Genomic DNA, 16,084 nt, shown 5'->3' with positions numbered 1-16,084 from the left:
CGAGCTTCTCTTAACGTGACAGAGAACTCGTCTCTCGAATCCGGATGAACACATCTGATACTCGTACATTGTCCACCCGGAGTTCTTCCGACGGCCATCGTTGAAGGATAGGCAGCTTTTTCGCCCCACCACCATCTCGCGCCCGCCGACGATGGACTTCACGGGTTCTTGCTTTTTGTACAGAGTCCAAGAACCGCTGCCGGCCTTTCTATCCACGCGCGAGCCGCCGTTGTTCTTAGGCTTCCGCTCCGCAAAGAAATAGCCTTCATGCCGATCGCTGCCGAGAAGATTCCACGGCTCGGTGCCGTAGACGTCGGCGAAGGCGACAGCGCGGCCAGGGAGGGGTGCGCCGGCGACCCAGTTTGCGAGGTAGTCAACCACGAGTTCCTCCGCCGTGGGAAGGAACCTGTACCCGCTCGGTACGAGGTCGACGGGCTCCATGGACGACTAAATTTCTGGTGAGGAGACGAGAGGAAATGAACGCGGAGAAGAGACGGGAGCAGAGGCGAGGCGAGAGGAATCGAACGAGGAGACGAGAAGGGAGCAGAGGAGGGGCGAGAGGCGAGAGGCGAGAGGCGAGAGACGAGGGGAGAGAAGTCATAGTGAGAGTGGGGGAGGAGAGAGAGATATATATAGTGGGACCGTGGTCGGACAGAGTGATTCTTGAATCGAATCCAATTGGTTAATCTTAATTTGGATTCCGGAGCCCCCAAATTAATTAGATTAAAAAGATTTTAGCGTCGTATTATATATTTAATTCGAAATTAACTTTCGCACGTGCTCATCTTATTTGTGTCTCCAAGATCCACCGAGCCCATCGCCCCATTCGATCTGTCTCGGCTCGGGAACGAAGGTGGGAACGAAGGTGAGCATTTGGTTCGAAACGCCTCATCTTTCAGCGAAATGCATAGATTTTAGGGCTGATTTTAAGTTTTCTTCGATCGATTTCAGGTTGGTTCGATGATCGCGAAGACGGAGGAGGTATGTGCGCTGCTTCTTCTAAGGTTGCCTCGTGGTTTGAGGGTGGGAGCTGACGGAACCAATCATAGGTACGAGGAGGGTGATCGTGTGCCCCTCCCTGTATGCCAACAAGGTCCGTCCAATGGTGATTTCCTTCCTTTCCATTCGATTCTTGCCACATTGCCGCTTTGGGCTTTATTCTTATTTAGGTTCGTATTTGGTGTAGCAACATGTGAGTAGCAAAAATGATAAGTAGAAGTAATCAGATCCTATGAACTCGCAGACTGGATTGAAGCAGAATGATCTTTGAGAATGGTTACTTGACATCCATGAATACAGTGAAACAAAATTTTGTACAAGTTTCTCTACAATAAAGATAAGATGTTGAAACACAGTGACAAGCTTGAAATTTTGATTGCGGCCTTTTAGCATATACTTCAAGATCGAGTAGTGTTATCAGCAGACAACATAGGATGGATGGACCACAGCAACACTCACCAATAAGATAGCAGCAGCATAGGACAACAATCTAGTGAGAGGATAAAGTAGCACAAAACAATAGCAAGTGATCTCCATTTCACAAATGAAATAAATGAAGCTGATTCATTTAGTGATCTCATCTTTTTCATGCTAATGATCTATTGATTAATCTTATTTTCTTTCAATTTAATTTGCCTTGTTTAAGAACCTATTCTGGGAAATGATTGTCCTTTTCAAGACGTGTATTTTCCCACTCCTCCCTAATAACAAAAAAAAAAAGAGATAGAAATATTTTGACTTTTAATTTCTTTAGAGGATTGAGTTTTTCTTCCAAAGTATACTCCTTAAGTGAATCTGTATTTTTTTCCTGTTAAACAAGTATGAGAATTTAATTACCTCCACGCTATATTAAACTTTCTGATTGAGAATAATAATTTTCACTGAAAGGTTTAACAAATTCTTGATGAAGAGTTTTGGCAATAAAAAATTTTGTTGGTCAGATCAATTTTGGTGATGGCAAGATTAGTGATGGAAAAAATATATTTTTTTGTAGCTATAGCTTGACCAATAACCTGCAAATAATATTTATTTTTTTCCCCAAATCTCTGAAGTCATCTAGTAATATTTTGCAGGCATAGGAACACCAAATAGCATAACATAAACATCAAGGAGTCCACTATTCTGAGCATGTGAAAAATAACAGCAATTGGTGTTTAGATAATATTCATAGTAATGTAAACTTGCAAAGAATGCTAAGAAGCTCTAGAAATAAGTTTATCTTACTTAGCCGCAACAACATAAAAATGAAGGTGATTTAAAGTTTGTTTTACAACTTCATTTCAAGTAAACTCTACAAATACATTTTACAAATCCAAGTTCCTCTTCCACATAAAAGCTCAATACAAGAAAAGAATATTAGTGGTATTCAATCATGGATGATCCAATCATGGATCGCAGTATCGTGTTTATCTGTGGTATTGGCCCATGAATAGACCGGTGTAGTCGATGTCGACGTACCATATGTCTGAATATTAGTACATCCCAATTTTCTTTAAAAAAAAGCCAAAGATGATTGGAATTTATAAAAAAATCATTTTTAAGTATTTAATCCTAATTAATGATAACTTATTATTTTTAAATAAGAATACAATGTGTATGAGGCATGAAAGAATAGGAATAACAGGTTAGAAGGATGAGAAAGTGAATTTATCTTTTTAGTCCCATCAATTTGTCCCTAAATATCCCTAATTTAGATCTAAATGTAAGAGAATAAACCTAGTTGAGACTAAACATAAGACAATGCCCTTAATCACGTTTAATCTTTATACAAAATGATGATAAAACATAGAAAAAAGCTAAATGCTATCTCAAATTAGACTGAAATTCCATCATATCCTGAGTTCGAATCCTTCCTTTATTTAAATCAATATCTTGATTACCATTAATCACCGATCATGAACTTTCACAAATAAAAGTGTGAGAAAGCGAATGAGGATGAGAGTAAATGAGAGTAATACTGGGTAAAAAGGGAGACACATGAGGATTTAAAGTTCCAAAAGAGGCCTCAATGGTTAATTTGAGTATTCGGGTTTCACTTGAACCAATTTGGATTGGTATTTATCAAATTTTGACCGATACAACATGAGTTTTCAAGGTACTGAACGACATATCATCCATACTTGGTCGATACCTCACCTGATTCTTTCATACCATCTGAAACAGGCTTATCACTTTCCAATCAGTGGGCAGACCTGTACAGCTCGTTTCGTGTTATTTTGAATGGTATGCCATACAATGCAGCAAATCATGATTGCATATACTGTTTAATTTTCACTTTTCCATTTAATCTTTGTTCATCAGTGAAATATCATATTCCTCTACTACTGTATACTTTAATCACACAAAAAACAGAGAAAGACTCCATTTTTTCCTTTTGCTCCGACAAACACAGAAACAGAAGGAAGGGGTGATTCAGAAGTTTTGTTGGGAACAAAGTATTATTAGAACAAAACTTTAAGAGCATAAGAAATAGAAGCCATTGCACCTAGGTGGTGGAGTAGCATATTGAGGTGGTGCTATTGTATGTGTAGCCCGTGGTCGTATCCTACATCAACAAAAACATGATTTCCACAAATTACATTGATTTGTGCTGAATTATATGTGTTGGAGTTATAAATTAGATCAAACTCCATGAACTGGAGTTACAAAATATAGCATTTAAAATTCGATAAAACTTATTCCTACAACTGCACAGGTTTGGTATCGATATGACATCAAACTATATGAATTAATACCAATCAGTATATATTTAATTTTCATTACACTTTTAGTGGTACTAGATGGTATAGACCAGTGTGCCATCCAATATATTGGTGTCATAGTGGTTCGATTGATTGCTGAAATCGGAACTGTGTTGACTTTTAACATCTTAAAGTGTCAAATTTTGTAAATTTTTATCCTTAATCGTTCATTCAGGTGATAGGAAGTGGAAAAATCAGAGCTCAAAGTGACAAATCAATGAAGTTCAAGGATGGTTACATGATTTCTTTTGGTCAGCCTGTCCACGAATACAGAGGTTCTACTGTGAGGCATCTTCTCCTCAGACAGGTCAGTCTATCATATCATTAAGCATATTGGATTACTTCTTTACTTTTCTTATAAAGAACTTCTCATGGGATGTTTTCCTTTTAGGAAGTTGTATTTAGTTTGCAAATTTACTTATAGCAGGAAGTCATGCTGAAGTTTAAGTCTTTAGTTATTTTTATTCTATTCTTAAATTAATATTTTAAAATTTAATTTTTTAAAAATTCCTGAATGAAGCTTGGCATTGTTAGTTCGATAACTAATTATGTTTGTGGAGTGATGCACTTGTCTGGAACAAGAATATGCTGTATGTTGTGAAATTTTCATATTCTTGTCTTATTAATGGTGCTTCCTCCAAGTGGTTTAAGGCTCATAGGGATATAAAACAATGCGACCCTTCTCGTATGACATCTTCATCACAGTTTAGATAGATTATGTGACCCAAAATCTTATTGCTCTTTTCAATTTGGTAGGAATTAAGGTTTCATATGTAATGTTTGCAGATAATTTATTCCTTGCCTTTAAAGCTAACCCTACATCATGCTCCAACATCAATGCTATTCTCAAATCTTTTGAGCTTCTCACCAACCTGAGGATCAACATGCATAAATCTAATGTCTACTTCCCTAATTATTATAATCCTACAATCAAAGGGTTTACAATTCTCCTAGGATATTAGAGGGAAGCTGGCCTGTCAAATATCTCGAATTCCATCATTTTATTGATAAACTCCCTTCAAATATGTCAAAACATCCTTCTCAACAAAGCTTTCAATAAAATCTTAGACTAGTTCAAAATTATAATCTCCTAAGTTGATATGATGACTCTAATTGGCTCTGTGCACAATTCAATACCCACACATCTCCTCTTAGATTTGGATCTTTGACTTTTTTCTTAAACACATGATGTGAATGACTAGAAATTTTTTTTGTAATTTTGATCCAATAAAAACAAAATAAAACTAATCAGTTGGGAGATTATTTCTCTTCCCAAACCCATTAGAAGCCAGGGCTTACATGATCTTATTAATGTTAAATTTTAGATCATCACTAAAAGAACTATTCCTCTCATGAATAATCATGAGTCTCTTTGTATTAGTATTTTTTAATCAAAATTGTGATCGTCTTCAAACCTGGATTGAATCTCCTAATCGAAATTTTTTTGATCTCGAACAAATATTTCTTATCTTTCCCATCGAATCACAGGGAGATTTAGGAAAGTCATGGACACCAACACCTCAACCTCCATGTAGGATAACCCTTGGATTAACACTATACCTTTTAAATGACCAACCTTCCTTAATGTGAATGAAATGATGCACTACTGCATAGTTCTCGATCTATTTTCACAAAACCAATAGAACATTCACACTCTCACAACTCTATTTCAACCCCTTCTTATGGAGAGAATTAGGCGCTGACATATCTCTACTGGATGCTATAAGGATCAATGTATCTAGAGCTCAAACCCCATAGACTCTCCTTCTTATCAGTATATTAGACCTTATAATGAAACTAGTGTGAATGTTTGGCCCAATTAGAAGGTAATATGATTACTCATAAGGTCAAGAAACTTTGTCATAACAAACTCTCCAATTCTTCCACCATTTCCCCTCTTCTTTATGGCCAAGTTGAATGCTGCCTACTTTGTAAGCTACTACAAATTTTGCTAAACATTTTCTTTTTGATTATTATATTGCTTGGTCTTTTTGAAATCTCATTCAACAAAAGATCAAGGACACTTATAAATTTATATCTTTCTGGCATCTTGGCTTATCATTAGATGAAGGGAAGGAGCTTGACATATTTGGAACCTCATTACTTATGCTCTTTGGCTTATCATCTAGTCGTAGAACCGTAGATGTGACTATCATTTCTCTTTCGAGGAGTTCTCTTAATCCCATGCACACTGATAGATCTTAAATTGCTTATTAGAATGACTTCAAACCCTACTTTAGTCATCAGTTCTTTTGGTATTGCTGTTCAGAGTGCTTCCATGACTGAAGTTGTGACTATTTTTAATGTCTTCAACATGCCTTTTTGCATCATCGATCGAGCTTATTTATACTATCCGATGCAAAATTTCTTCTTTGACTAATTAGGAGGAGGAATAGAGAGTGCAAAGGGTCTGCAGGTGATGAGAACAACATCGCCACATGATTTCTGATCCTCTTTTCCTGTTGTTGTGTTCTATTTTGCTAAATTTTCCCCTTTTTTTGGGGGATATGGTGACCGAATCTTAGAGCTCTGACTGTGCGTGTATGTTAGTCATAAGTATCTTATTTTTCTTAGAACATCTGTAGTTCTTTGGCTGGTTATTCTTCGATTTGAACCTTTCATGCTGTTGTTTGGAGCCATATGCTGACATTCATGTAGTTTCATGGATCTGGAGAGCATGCATGCTTGAGGTCCCTTTTTCTGTTAAGATCAGAGGCTTCCTTGATCATTTGGTGAAGGGTTGATTTAGTAGTTAGTGTCTGATCGATTTGTATAGTGATTTGCTTCTTGAGAGTAGAAAGAATTTTTATGTGTCACCCCCTTTATTTTCTTTGTCGATATTGTTTGTTGAGTCCTTTTGAACTCATCCATGGCCTAAGCCTCATAATGAAGGCAAGAACATGGTGATAGAAGGATAGGTAAGAAGCATTGATCATATTACATGATGCAGAACTGCATCAGAAATGATCCGCTTGACTTTTGATGGGCCAAGATATGTCTGATATTGAGTATTTCATTGACCATAACTATAGATTTCGCTCATAAATTCTATCACTATTTGGAATGTGTAGCTAAAATTGTAGTATATGAAATTTGAAGCATCAGGGACTTTTGTTTTTAATTTTGGGTGATTAGTAGTCTTTGATTTGTATTTGTGAATGGAAGCGATTTGTATTTTATAATTAGATCGGGGTTGCTTTGACAATTTCTTATAAGTAGAGTTGATCTTTTTAGATGGTAAATTATATATCCTTGCAAAAGCTTGAAGAAGCCATATCGTAAAGGATGGAGTTTTAGTGTTCAGTCTAGTGAATGAGATTGATTTCACAAAGACCATAGGAAGCATGCGTCTGTATAAAATAGTGCAATACACTAGAGATGCGTGTTTTGGAAATCTATACATATGATGGATCAAAGACATGGTTAAAAATCTAGTGAGCTTCAAAGACAATCTTCCAACACTCTAGATGCCTGGAAAACAAACTTGTATGGATCTGTATAACTCTTTGCGTCACCCTCAAAGCTATACATTACCTTTAACATGGAGAGCTTATTTTGAACCTACTTCAAAAATCCATTTGATAATGTTTCATTGTCTATTATCAGTTCTTCTACTTGTGTACCTATTGGTAGATCTCATGCACTCCTAATCTAGTTTTGGTTCTTGTAAGTAATACAATTTCTGATGTACTCTAAAAGAACTCTGATAACATTCATCAGTCCAATTCAAGTTGCATATCTGTATGCATAAGAGAAACTTGAATTAAGATTCTTTTCATCAATTTATATTTCATTGGGATCATAATTATAGTTGGAGCATTCATCATCATTCAATTTTAAACTTTGGTATCCAATGAAAAATAGAGACATAATTTCATTTATGTTATATCTATGAAAAAATATATATAAAAGTTGGTATCTTAATTTTTTCCGATACAGCTAAGCTTAAACTCTTCAAAATGTTTGTGAATAATTACTACAATGAGCAAGAAAAATCATAACGCTTGAAATTAGTGGCCCTAAAGTAATAAATATAATTGCTAGAATCTGCTATCTATTTCCCTCAGTTGATGTTCATGTTATGTGTGCATGTGTGCACACATGAGAAGAAACAACTTTTCCTAAATGATACTCTATTGCACACTTATGTTTGGACGGGAAAGAAAAAACATGTCTCGGAAGAGGAAAAAATAAAAAAAATAAAAGAAGTCTTGGTCTTCTGCTCCCCATTTCTTCCAAATAGTTGAATTGAAAAGATGGGCTTATTTTTTGTGTTATTGTTATTAATTATCATTTCTTCTTATTTATATCATTGAGATTGTTCCATCAATCATTTTTTTCAGTTTTACTTAGCATATGGGCTTCGTTATAAGTAGTCTGTAAGTATTAAGATTGTCTCTTTATCTGCTTCCTAGATTCTGATTTATGTTTATAAGAGTTTGCTTCTAAGAGTTTGTGTTGATGGTATTGGTTATTGTGCCTCATAGTACATTCTGAGTCAATATATTTCTTTATCTGCGAAAACTTTACTAGATGATGATATCTAATCTTTTGCAGGAAGATACTACTAACGAGAGCAAATTGATCCTGTATGGGCTTTACTAGCAAGCAATTGTTGGATCAGTGAATACTTGTATGTGCTCCTTAATATCATCTTATTTGTGATTTTCATTCTTTGCCAAACAAAATTATGAAACTTTTTTCTTTTGTCTCTTTGCAGGCTGACCTGGTATATTCAATATGAGGGACTGAGCCAACTGGGATGCTTGGAAGGCTGTTGAAGGTTTACAAAATCCACTTGACAAATCTTATATATATATATATATATATATATATATATATATATATATATATATATATATATATATATATATATATATATATATATATATATATATATTGTTGGGTAAAATTAATTTCTTATTTAATATTAGTAAAATTGACAGGGAAGGAAGTCAAAGGAGGAGGCTATGAGTGACTACATCACCAAGGTTAAATAGCTACTCGAGGCAGCTGCTGTTGCTTATGCTACTTTGTCACATCTTGCTCTATGTAGTACCATATAAGTTGTTAGCTTCTATCTTGAACTTGAATCATCCATTGGATGTGTTAGTTATGGATTTCATCTCCTTTATGTCTTAACAATTGACACTATCTGAAATCTAATACAGTATCGTATCATTTCATTAGTGTTTCATTCGAGTTAAGATGTATGCGGATGTTAAGTTTTTAGGTCAGGAAAGCTAAGAGTTTGCTTCTAAGAGTCTGTCTTGATGGTATTTGTTATTGTGCCTCATAGTACATTTTGAGTCAATATATTTCTTTATCTGTGAACTAGATGATAATATCTAATCTTTTGCAGGTAGATTTTGAAGAATATGTTGCAAAAGCTAAAACTTTACCTGAAAATACTACTAAAGAGAACAAATTGATCCTGTATGGGCTTTACTAGCAAGCAACTGTTAGACCGGTGAATACTTGTATGTGCTCCTTAATATCGTCTTATTTGTGATTTTCATTCTTTGCCAAACCAAATTATGACACTTTTTTCTTTTGTCATTTTGCAGGCTGACCTGGTATATTCAATATGAGGGAGTGAGCCAACTGGGATGCTTGGAAGGCTATTGAAGGTTTACAAAACCCACTTGACAAATCTTATATATATATATATATATATATATATATGTAACTTGTTGGACAAAATTCATTTCTTATTTAATATTAGTAAAATTGACAGGGAAGGAAGTCAAAGTAGGAGGCTATGAGTGACTACATCACCAAGGTTAAACAGCTACTCGAGGCAGCTGTTGCTGCTGCTTATGCTACTTTGTCACATCTTGCTCCATGTAGTACCATGTAAGCTGTTAGCTTCTTTCTTGAACTTGAATCATCCATTAGATGTGTTAGTTATGGATTTCATCTCCTTTGTGTCTTAACAATTGACACTATCTGAAATCTAATGCAGTATCATATCATTTCATTAGTGTTTCATTCGAGTTAAGATGTATGCGGATGTCAAGTTTTTTTGTCAGGAAAGGAGTGCGGGCATGTTCAATGAGCATTACCTGCAGCCCATATATTTAGTGAAGCTTCATTGATTCCCAGTAAGACTGTAAATTGTCTGTTAGGTTTTGTTCATTTTTCTCTTCAATACTACATGCTAGAGATCTTTTATCTTTGTTCAGTTTCTTCCCCTTAAAACCTAGTGCGATCTGTGATAAAATTTTATAGGAAATTTAATAGTAATGAGTGTATATAACCTTGAAACTTAGCTGATCTTTGAACAGGAGGCTTTTTATAGTTGTCTTCCTATAGTATGATTATTTAGTCTAACAAGAATGGTAGAAAAATCCTGTATATTTTATCCGATCTTCTGCTATGACTTTTGGGCTTCTTTCTACATCCAAATTTGTATAGAATGTGTTTTGTGAAAGGCATGCAAACATTGCTGGAGTCTTTCATCTTTCAGTATGCTGTCTGACATTTATTTGCTTATGGTCTCTTAAAAATATGTGTCAAGCATAGTATTGGTTTTGATCACATTGGTCTCAGAACTTTGATAGTTTTCTCTAATAGACTCCAATTGATCAAAAGGAACTTTGCTTTATGGAGTTAATTAGGCAAGACATTCATTTTTAGAAGAAGAAAATGATCATTTTGATTCCAACAAACAAGATTTTCTTTTCCTTTTTCCATTAGTTTCTCATTTGCTACCTCCAAATAATGTAGCTTGCAATTCTGTTTTCCTATTTGCAACTCAAGTCTTTTGCCTTCCTTTTCTTCCATATCAACTACTGGAACGAATCTTGGGTTCTCAAATTTGTAATTTCATCAACACTCTATTGAACTCAAATTTGAATTCATGGCATACTCTCTGAATGAGGTGGATTATTGTGTGTGTAACATGCATGGAGATTCCTGTTAATGTTAGTTCTTAGATCGTGGCATGATTTCTATTCAACTCAAGCTTGAAATGACATGCATACGTGATCTGGGAAGAACAGCTAACATTGATCATTTCTGTTGGTAACTGGGATAAATAGTAGATAGTAGAAAATTTTGCAATGAAAATATTATGATGACTGCAGCAAAATGATTGTTACGGCCAAATATTTGATGAGGTCATAAGTCATTTGAATTTGATTCTTGGTTTTGTCTTCATTTATATCCTCTGCCAATGCCTCTTTATTTTTGCTGCAACTTCAAGTATTTTGGTTTTGTGGCTGCTGCATGGCTGACTGCAGTAGGAATTTGTCTCATACACATGTTTAAATCATCAAGAACAATTTTAGTCAAACTGTGTTCTTACCTTCTTTTTGTTTGAATCAAAACTCCTTTTTTAAGTATCTTGGTTTCTTGATCAGCTTATGAGCTTAAATTCTGCAATAAGAATAATTTAGATTGGCTAAGTTTAAATGCTTGAGTAGAGGGAAAAACTCAAAATATCTTTTTTTTTCCTATTTTGTTTTATTTCTACATCTCTTGTGTCACATGACAAGGAAATGATTCTTTCTTCTTCCTATTTGATACTTCTGTCACTGAATTCTTTCAAGAGAAGAGATTGTTGATTAAAGTGTTTTTCAACACAAATGTGAATTGAAGTTAACTTAATTATTAATTATCATGGATTTAATTGGTTTTATTTAAGTCGAATTAATTTTTGTATAAATTTTTATCATGATATAGAATGAAATTATTAAGGGATTATATATATTATTAAAAAAGATGAGAAAAAATAGTTTTTTAAAGGTTAAAATCAAATGCCTTATCATATTCAAATAATTTTTTTTTTAGTTTTTTAAAAATATTTTTTATGAAGTCAAATTAATCAATTTTGCGAGTCCCTTTTTCTCAAAAGCTGTTTATTTTATTGTAAGATTTCCCTAGAATAATCCTCAATGTTATATATTTTTGTATTGAGCATCTAAATATTTTTTTCAGTTCAGTTAATTTTTCATAAATGATAAAAGTATCATTAAATGGTTAATTGACAGAAATTTAATTCCTTTTTATTTATTTTTTTAGTGGAAACCCTTAAATCATTCATTATTTTAATTTTATACATTACAAAAGGATTAGGATTATTAATACATAATTAAAATTGTACATTTTCAAAATAACTAGTTAAAAATTGATTTAAACATTATAAAATAATAAACTAAGATCCATTTATATGATAATATTTTTATTTTTAAATAATATCTTTTATTTAATATGTCAAAGTTCGATGTGTCTTTTTTTAATGCCATTATCCGATGCTCGTCCATTGTGATGGCCATCGAAGCGAACACCAATCTTCACTCCCACAAAGCTTCACGAACCCTAACCTTAAGTATCCCCCAAGATTGTTTCTTATTGTAACGCTTTGTGGATTTTATTTTCTCATGTTCTAGTTTGTTACCGATGGTTTGTTCTTTGCAGAGCTTAGTGAGGTCCTCATAATAACCACTGAGCTGTGGACAGGTACTCCGGTGTTGAGGTCAGCATCGGTGATCATTATTAGAGCCACCAGGATCTTGAACATACTTGGTATCGATCTCCAATCTATGTTAAGCCTCGGTGGTACATCCGATTTGGAATTCGTATCATAATTATGTAAGTTGAGAAGGTGAGAAAGATACTAGAGCTGACTTCTGCGGTCCAGGAAAGATTCAACTTTCTGAAAAATGGTGTGGAACTCTACGTCGAGAAGGTCAACAACAGAGAGCTTTGTGTGATTGTTCAGGTTGTCTTTCTGGTACAAGCTTCTCGACGATGAGCTCATCGTTAGACATTTTGTCTGTGGCAGTTTAATTTAGATTTTGACTATCTTGTTTGAAAAAGTTGAGGCTTTTCATTGGAATTGTTTGTCCGAGATTCTTAAAAGAACTTACAAGTGAGTATGCCACAATTATGCAGATTTTCACTAGAATCAGTTTGACAACTACAAGGGCATTCTGGTTCTTCCTTGCATGGCCATGGTTTAAATATGGGTTTCTGAGACTAGATGATCTCATTCTACATTAAGTAAGCTTTCCATTCTTATTCTACATTTGTTATATTCTTTTGGCCTCTGCTGTTATAATTATGGGGTCTTTAGCAATAATATATAAAATGAAAGCCATTCAGACAACCAAAGGGATGGATCCACAAATGATTGACTACAGTTTCAGTTTGTTCACTGATACCATCTCACATACAATTGTACACCTCCTTTAATTGTATTGTACTATGTGTTAAAGGTGCTTGGGCTATACTCTTGTGCTTTAATATGATGTTATTTTCTTGGAAAATATAGTGGATTGCATTACTTCATACCGACCTATAGTATTAAAGTCTTCGTTAGCTTATCTTATTTGCATCAGGTTAAACATATGTATTTAAAAATACATATGTTTAATAGTCTGACATATGTTTAAAAATACATATGTTTAATAGTCTTCATTAGCTTATCTTCTGCATGTTGCTCATACTGACATCATGACTCAAGACTCTAATCCTGTGATTGTTTAATAGTCATTTATTAGGTGACTTATTGCCAATAATTATTCATTTCTTGCAATATAAGTGGATTCCATCACATTGTACTAATGTCGTTCCTATATAGCCTATACCTATCATGATTTTCATGGTGAGGATTGTGAAATCATCCATTGTTTTCTTTAATGATTTCTTATATTAGATATTCTTTTATTAATTAGGGCTTGTCATGGTATCCTATGCTTTGTCATGGAAAGTGATGCTAAAGGTTGTGAGGTGAGTTTCTTAACCACTTCATTCAGTTTTGCATTAAACATTAAATGAAGTTATTATTTTCTTACATTTTATTACATTTTCTACGATGCTAGATGGCATAGGCCAGTGTACTATCCAATATATTGGTGCTGTATTGGTTCGATTAATTGCTGAAATCCGAACTGTGTTGACTTCTAAAATCTTAAAAGTACCAAATAGGTTAATCTGTCTGAGGAGAACATGCCAAATCAATGGAAATCCTATCGACGAATACATAGATTCTGCCGTGAAACATATTCTCCATATCCCTATCATATCATTAAGCACATTGGATTACATCTTTTCTTTTCTTATAAAGAACTTCTCATGGTATAACCGATGTTTGTTTTCTTTTCTTATAAAAAATTGTCTCATTCACTGAAAGTGTAACCATCGGAGTGGGATGCTTTCCTTATGGTAAAATATATTTAGTGTATATTTTTTTAAATTCTTATGGACATATTTTAAATTCTTATGATAAAGTCGTCAGACTTCATAACGACATATGTATTAATCTCATATTCACTTTTTTGAGCTTGGTTGCCTTGCAGTGCTTACATAGATATTTGCCCAACTTCAACTAGAAATGCTTATCTGATAGGCTGTACCTAAATGTTTCAAATTTTTTAATGCACTAACCTTGTTTGTGCTGAAATTTAGATGGATGAATTTATTTACTTTCTAAATAGTAATAAAAACACAGATATACTTGGAGAAATATATATTTGAGTGCTTAATGATCCATTTTAATTGACTTTTTACTTTTTAAAACCTCAGGGTGTCCTCAATATCAAAGTAAAGATCATGTTGGATTGGGATCCTAAAGGAAAGCAAGGCCTCATGACTCCTTTGCCAGATCAGTTTTGTCTCTAGAGATTTAAATCGTAGAGTGACTAGAAGAATTTGAATGCTACAACCTTTGTAAAAGGAATTAGGATTATATTTCTTCTTGATAAGCTTGCGGCAGATAACAAGCCAAAGTTCTTTTGATTTATGTGCTTGTACTAGTCCAAGATTAACACGAAGGAAGATTGGGAGTCTTTAGGCTCATATCTTAATTTTTTCCAATCTTCTCAGAAGCATTATTTGTTCTTATCATTTGTTTTGATACCCGACATTGTTACTCTCTATTTTGATAATTTTTACTGTTTAGGACAACAATCTAGTGAGAGGATAAAGTAGCACAAAACAATAGCAAGTGATCTCCATTTCACAAATGAAATAAATGTAGCTGATTCATTTTGTGATCTCATCTTTTTTCATGCGGATCTATTGATTAATCTTATCTTCTTTAAATTTAATTTGCCTTGTTTAAGAACCTATTCTGGGAAATGATTGTCCTTTTCAAGACCAGTGGGTGTATTTTCCCACTCCTCCCTAATAACAAAAAGAAAAAAAGAGAGAAATTTTTTGACTTTTAATTTCTTGAGAGGATTGAGTTTTTCTTCCAAAGTATACTCCTTAAGTGAATCTGTATTTTTTTTCCTGTTAGACAAGTATGAGAATTTAATTACCTCCATGCTATATTAAATTTTTTGATTGAGAATAATAATTTTCACTGAAAGGTTTAACAAATTCTTGCTGAAGAGTTTTGGCAATAAAAACTTTTGTTGGTCAGATCAATTTTGGTGATGGCAAGATTAGTGATGGAAAAAATATTTTTTTTTCTAGCTATAGCCTGACAAATAACCAGCAAATAATATTTATTTTTTTCCCCAAATCTCTGAAGTCATCTGGTAATATTTTGCAAACATAGGAACACCATATAGCATAACATAAACATCAAGGAGTCCATTATTCTGAGCATGTGAAAAATAACAGCAATTGGTGTTTAAATAATATTCATAGTGATGTAAACTTGCAAAGAATGCTAAGAAGCTCTTTGTTCATCAAATTCCTCTGCTGCTGTATACCTTAATCACACAAAAAACAGAGAAAGACTCCAATTTTTCCTTTTGCTCTCACAAACATAGAAAGAGAAGGAAGGAGTGATTAAGTTTTGTTGGGAACAGAGTATTATTAGAATAAAACTTTAAGAGCATAAGAAATATAAGTCATGAACACTCTAAGCATCCTTCCAAAAAGTCATTGCTCTTGGGTGGTGGAGCAGCATATTGAGGTGGTGCTATTGCATGTAGCTCATGGTTGTATCCTACATCAACAAAAATATGATTTCCACAAATTACATTGATTTGTGTTGAAGTTATAAATTAGATCAAAGTCCATGAATTCAAGTTACAAAATATAGCACTTAAAATTTGATAAAACTTATCGATCTGACATCGAACTATATAAATTAATACCAGTATATATTTAATTTTCATTATATTTTCAGTGATACTAGATGGTATAGACCAGTGTGTCATCCAATATATTGGTATTATAATAGTTTGATTGATTGCTGAAATCGAAACTATGTTGACTTTTAAAATCTTAAAATGTCAAATTTTATAAATTTTTAAAATTTAAAAAAAATTATAAGATTTAGTAAATATTTTTTATTCGATCATGTCATCAAAATAATTTATTGGATTAATCATAAATTATTTCATGTAATTAATCATCTGATTTTTAGATTAAAAAAATTTATA

General features: G+C 33.6%; 1 protein-coding gene across 1 annotated transcript; it reads left to right on the top strand.

Moving 5' to 3' along the window:
• The first annotated feature begins 476 nt into the window (after positions 1-476).
• Positions 477-14,804, top strand: LOC104000069 (small ribosomal subunit protein uS3y-like). Its single transcript, XM_065179502.1, has 15 exons — positions 477-505; positions 804-865; positions 952-981; positions 1,050-1,093; positions 3,916-4,047; positions 8,298-8,373; positions 8,461-8,523; positions 8,687-8,731; positions 9,103-9,220; positions 9,308-9,370; positions 9,478-9,844; positions 12,204-12,465; positions 12,639-12,746; positions 13,421-13,475; positions 14,271-14,804. Exons 1-6 carry the CDS (start codon positions 477-479, stop codon positions 8,343-8,345), a joined length of 345 nt encoding a protein of 114 aa, XP_065035574.1. The 3' UTR covers positions 8,346-8,373; positions 8,461-8,523; positions 8,687-8,731; positions 9,103-9,220; positions 9,308-9,370; positions 9,478-9,844; positions 12,204-12,465; positions 12,639-12,746; positions 13,421-13,475; positions 14,271-14,804.
• Positions 14,805-16,084: the final 1,280 nt, after the last annotated feature.

The sequence above is a fragment of the Musa acuminata genome, unplaced genomic scaffold (genome assembly GCF_036884655.1).
Source record: "Musa acuminata AAA Group cultivar baxijiao unplaced genomic scaffold, Cavendish_Baxijiao_AAA HiC_scaffold_1139, whole genome shotgun sequence".
NCBI classification, from domain to species: Eukaryota; Viridiplantae; Streptophyta; class Magnoliopsida; order Zingiberales; family Musaceae; genus Musa; species Musa acuminata.
Note: the sequence above shows the minus strand (reverse complement) of the source record. Positions and strands in the feature narration are given on the sequence as shown.

What these genes read in the sequence shown, in the direction of transcription:
- LOC104000069 (XM_065179502.1), top strand. Translation starts at nt 477, where the DNA reads ATGAACGCGGAGAAGAGACGGGAGCAGAG. An exon ending in GAACGAAGGTGGGAACGAAG is followed by an intron (nt 866 to 951) that starts GTGAGCATTTGG and finishes GATCGATTTCAG; the next exon opens with GTTGGTTCGATGATCGCGAA. An exon ending in TGATCGCGAAGACGGAGGAG is followed by an intron (nt 982 to 1,049) that starts GTATGTGCGCTG and finishes AACCAATCATAG; the next exon opens with GTACGAGGAGGGTGATCGTG.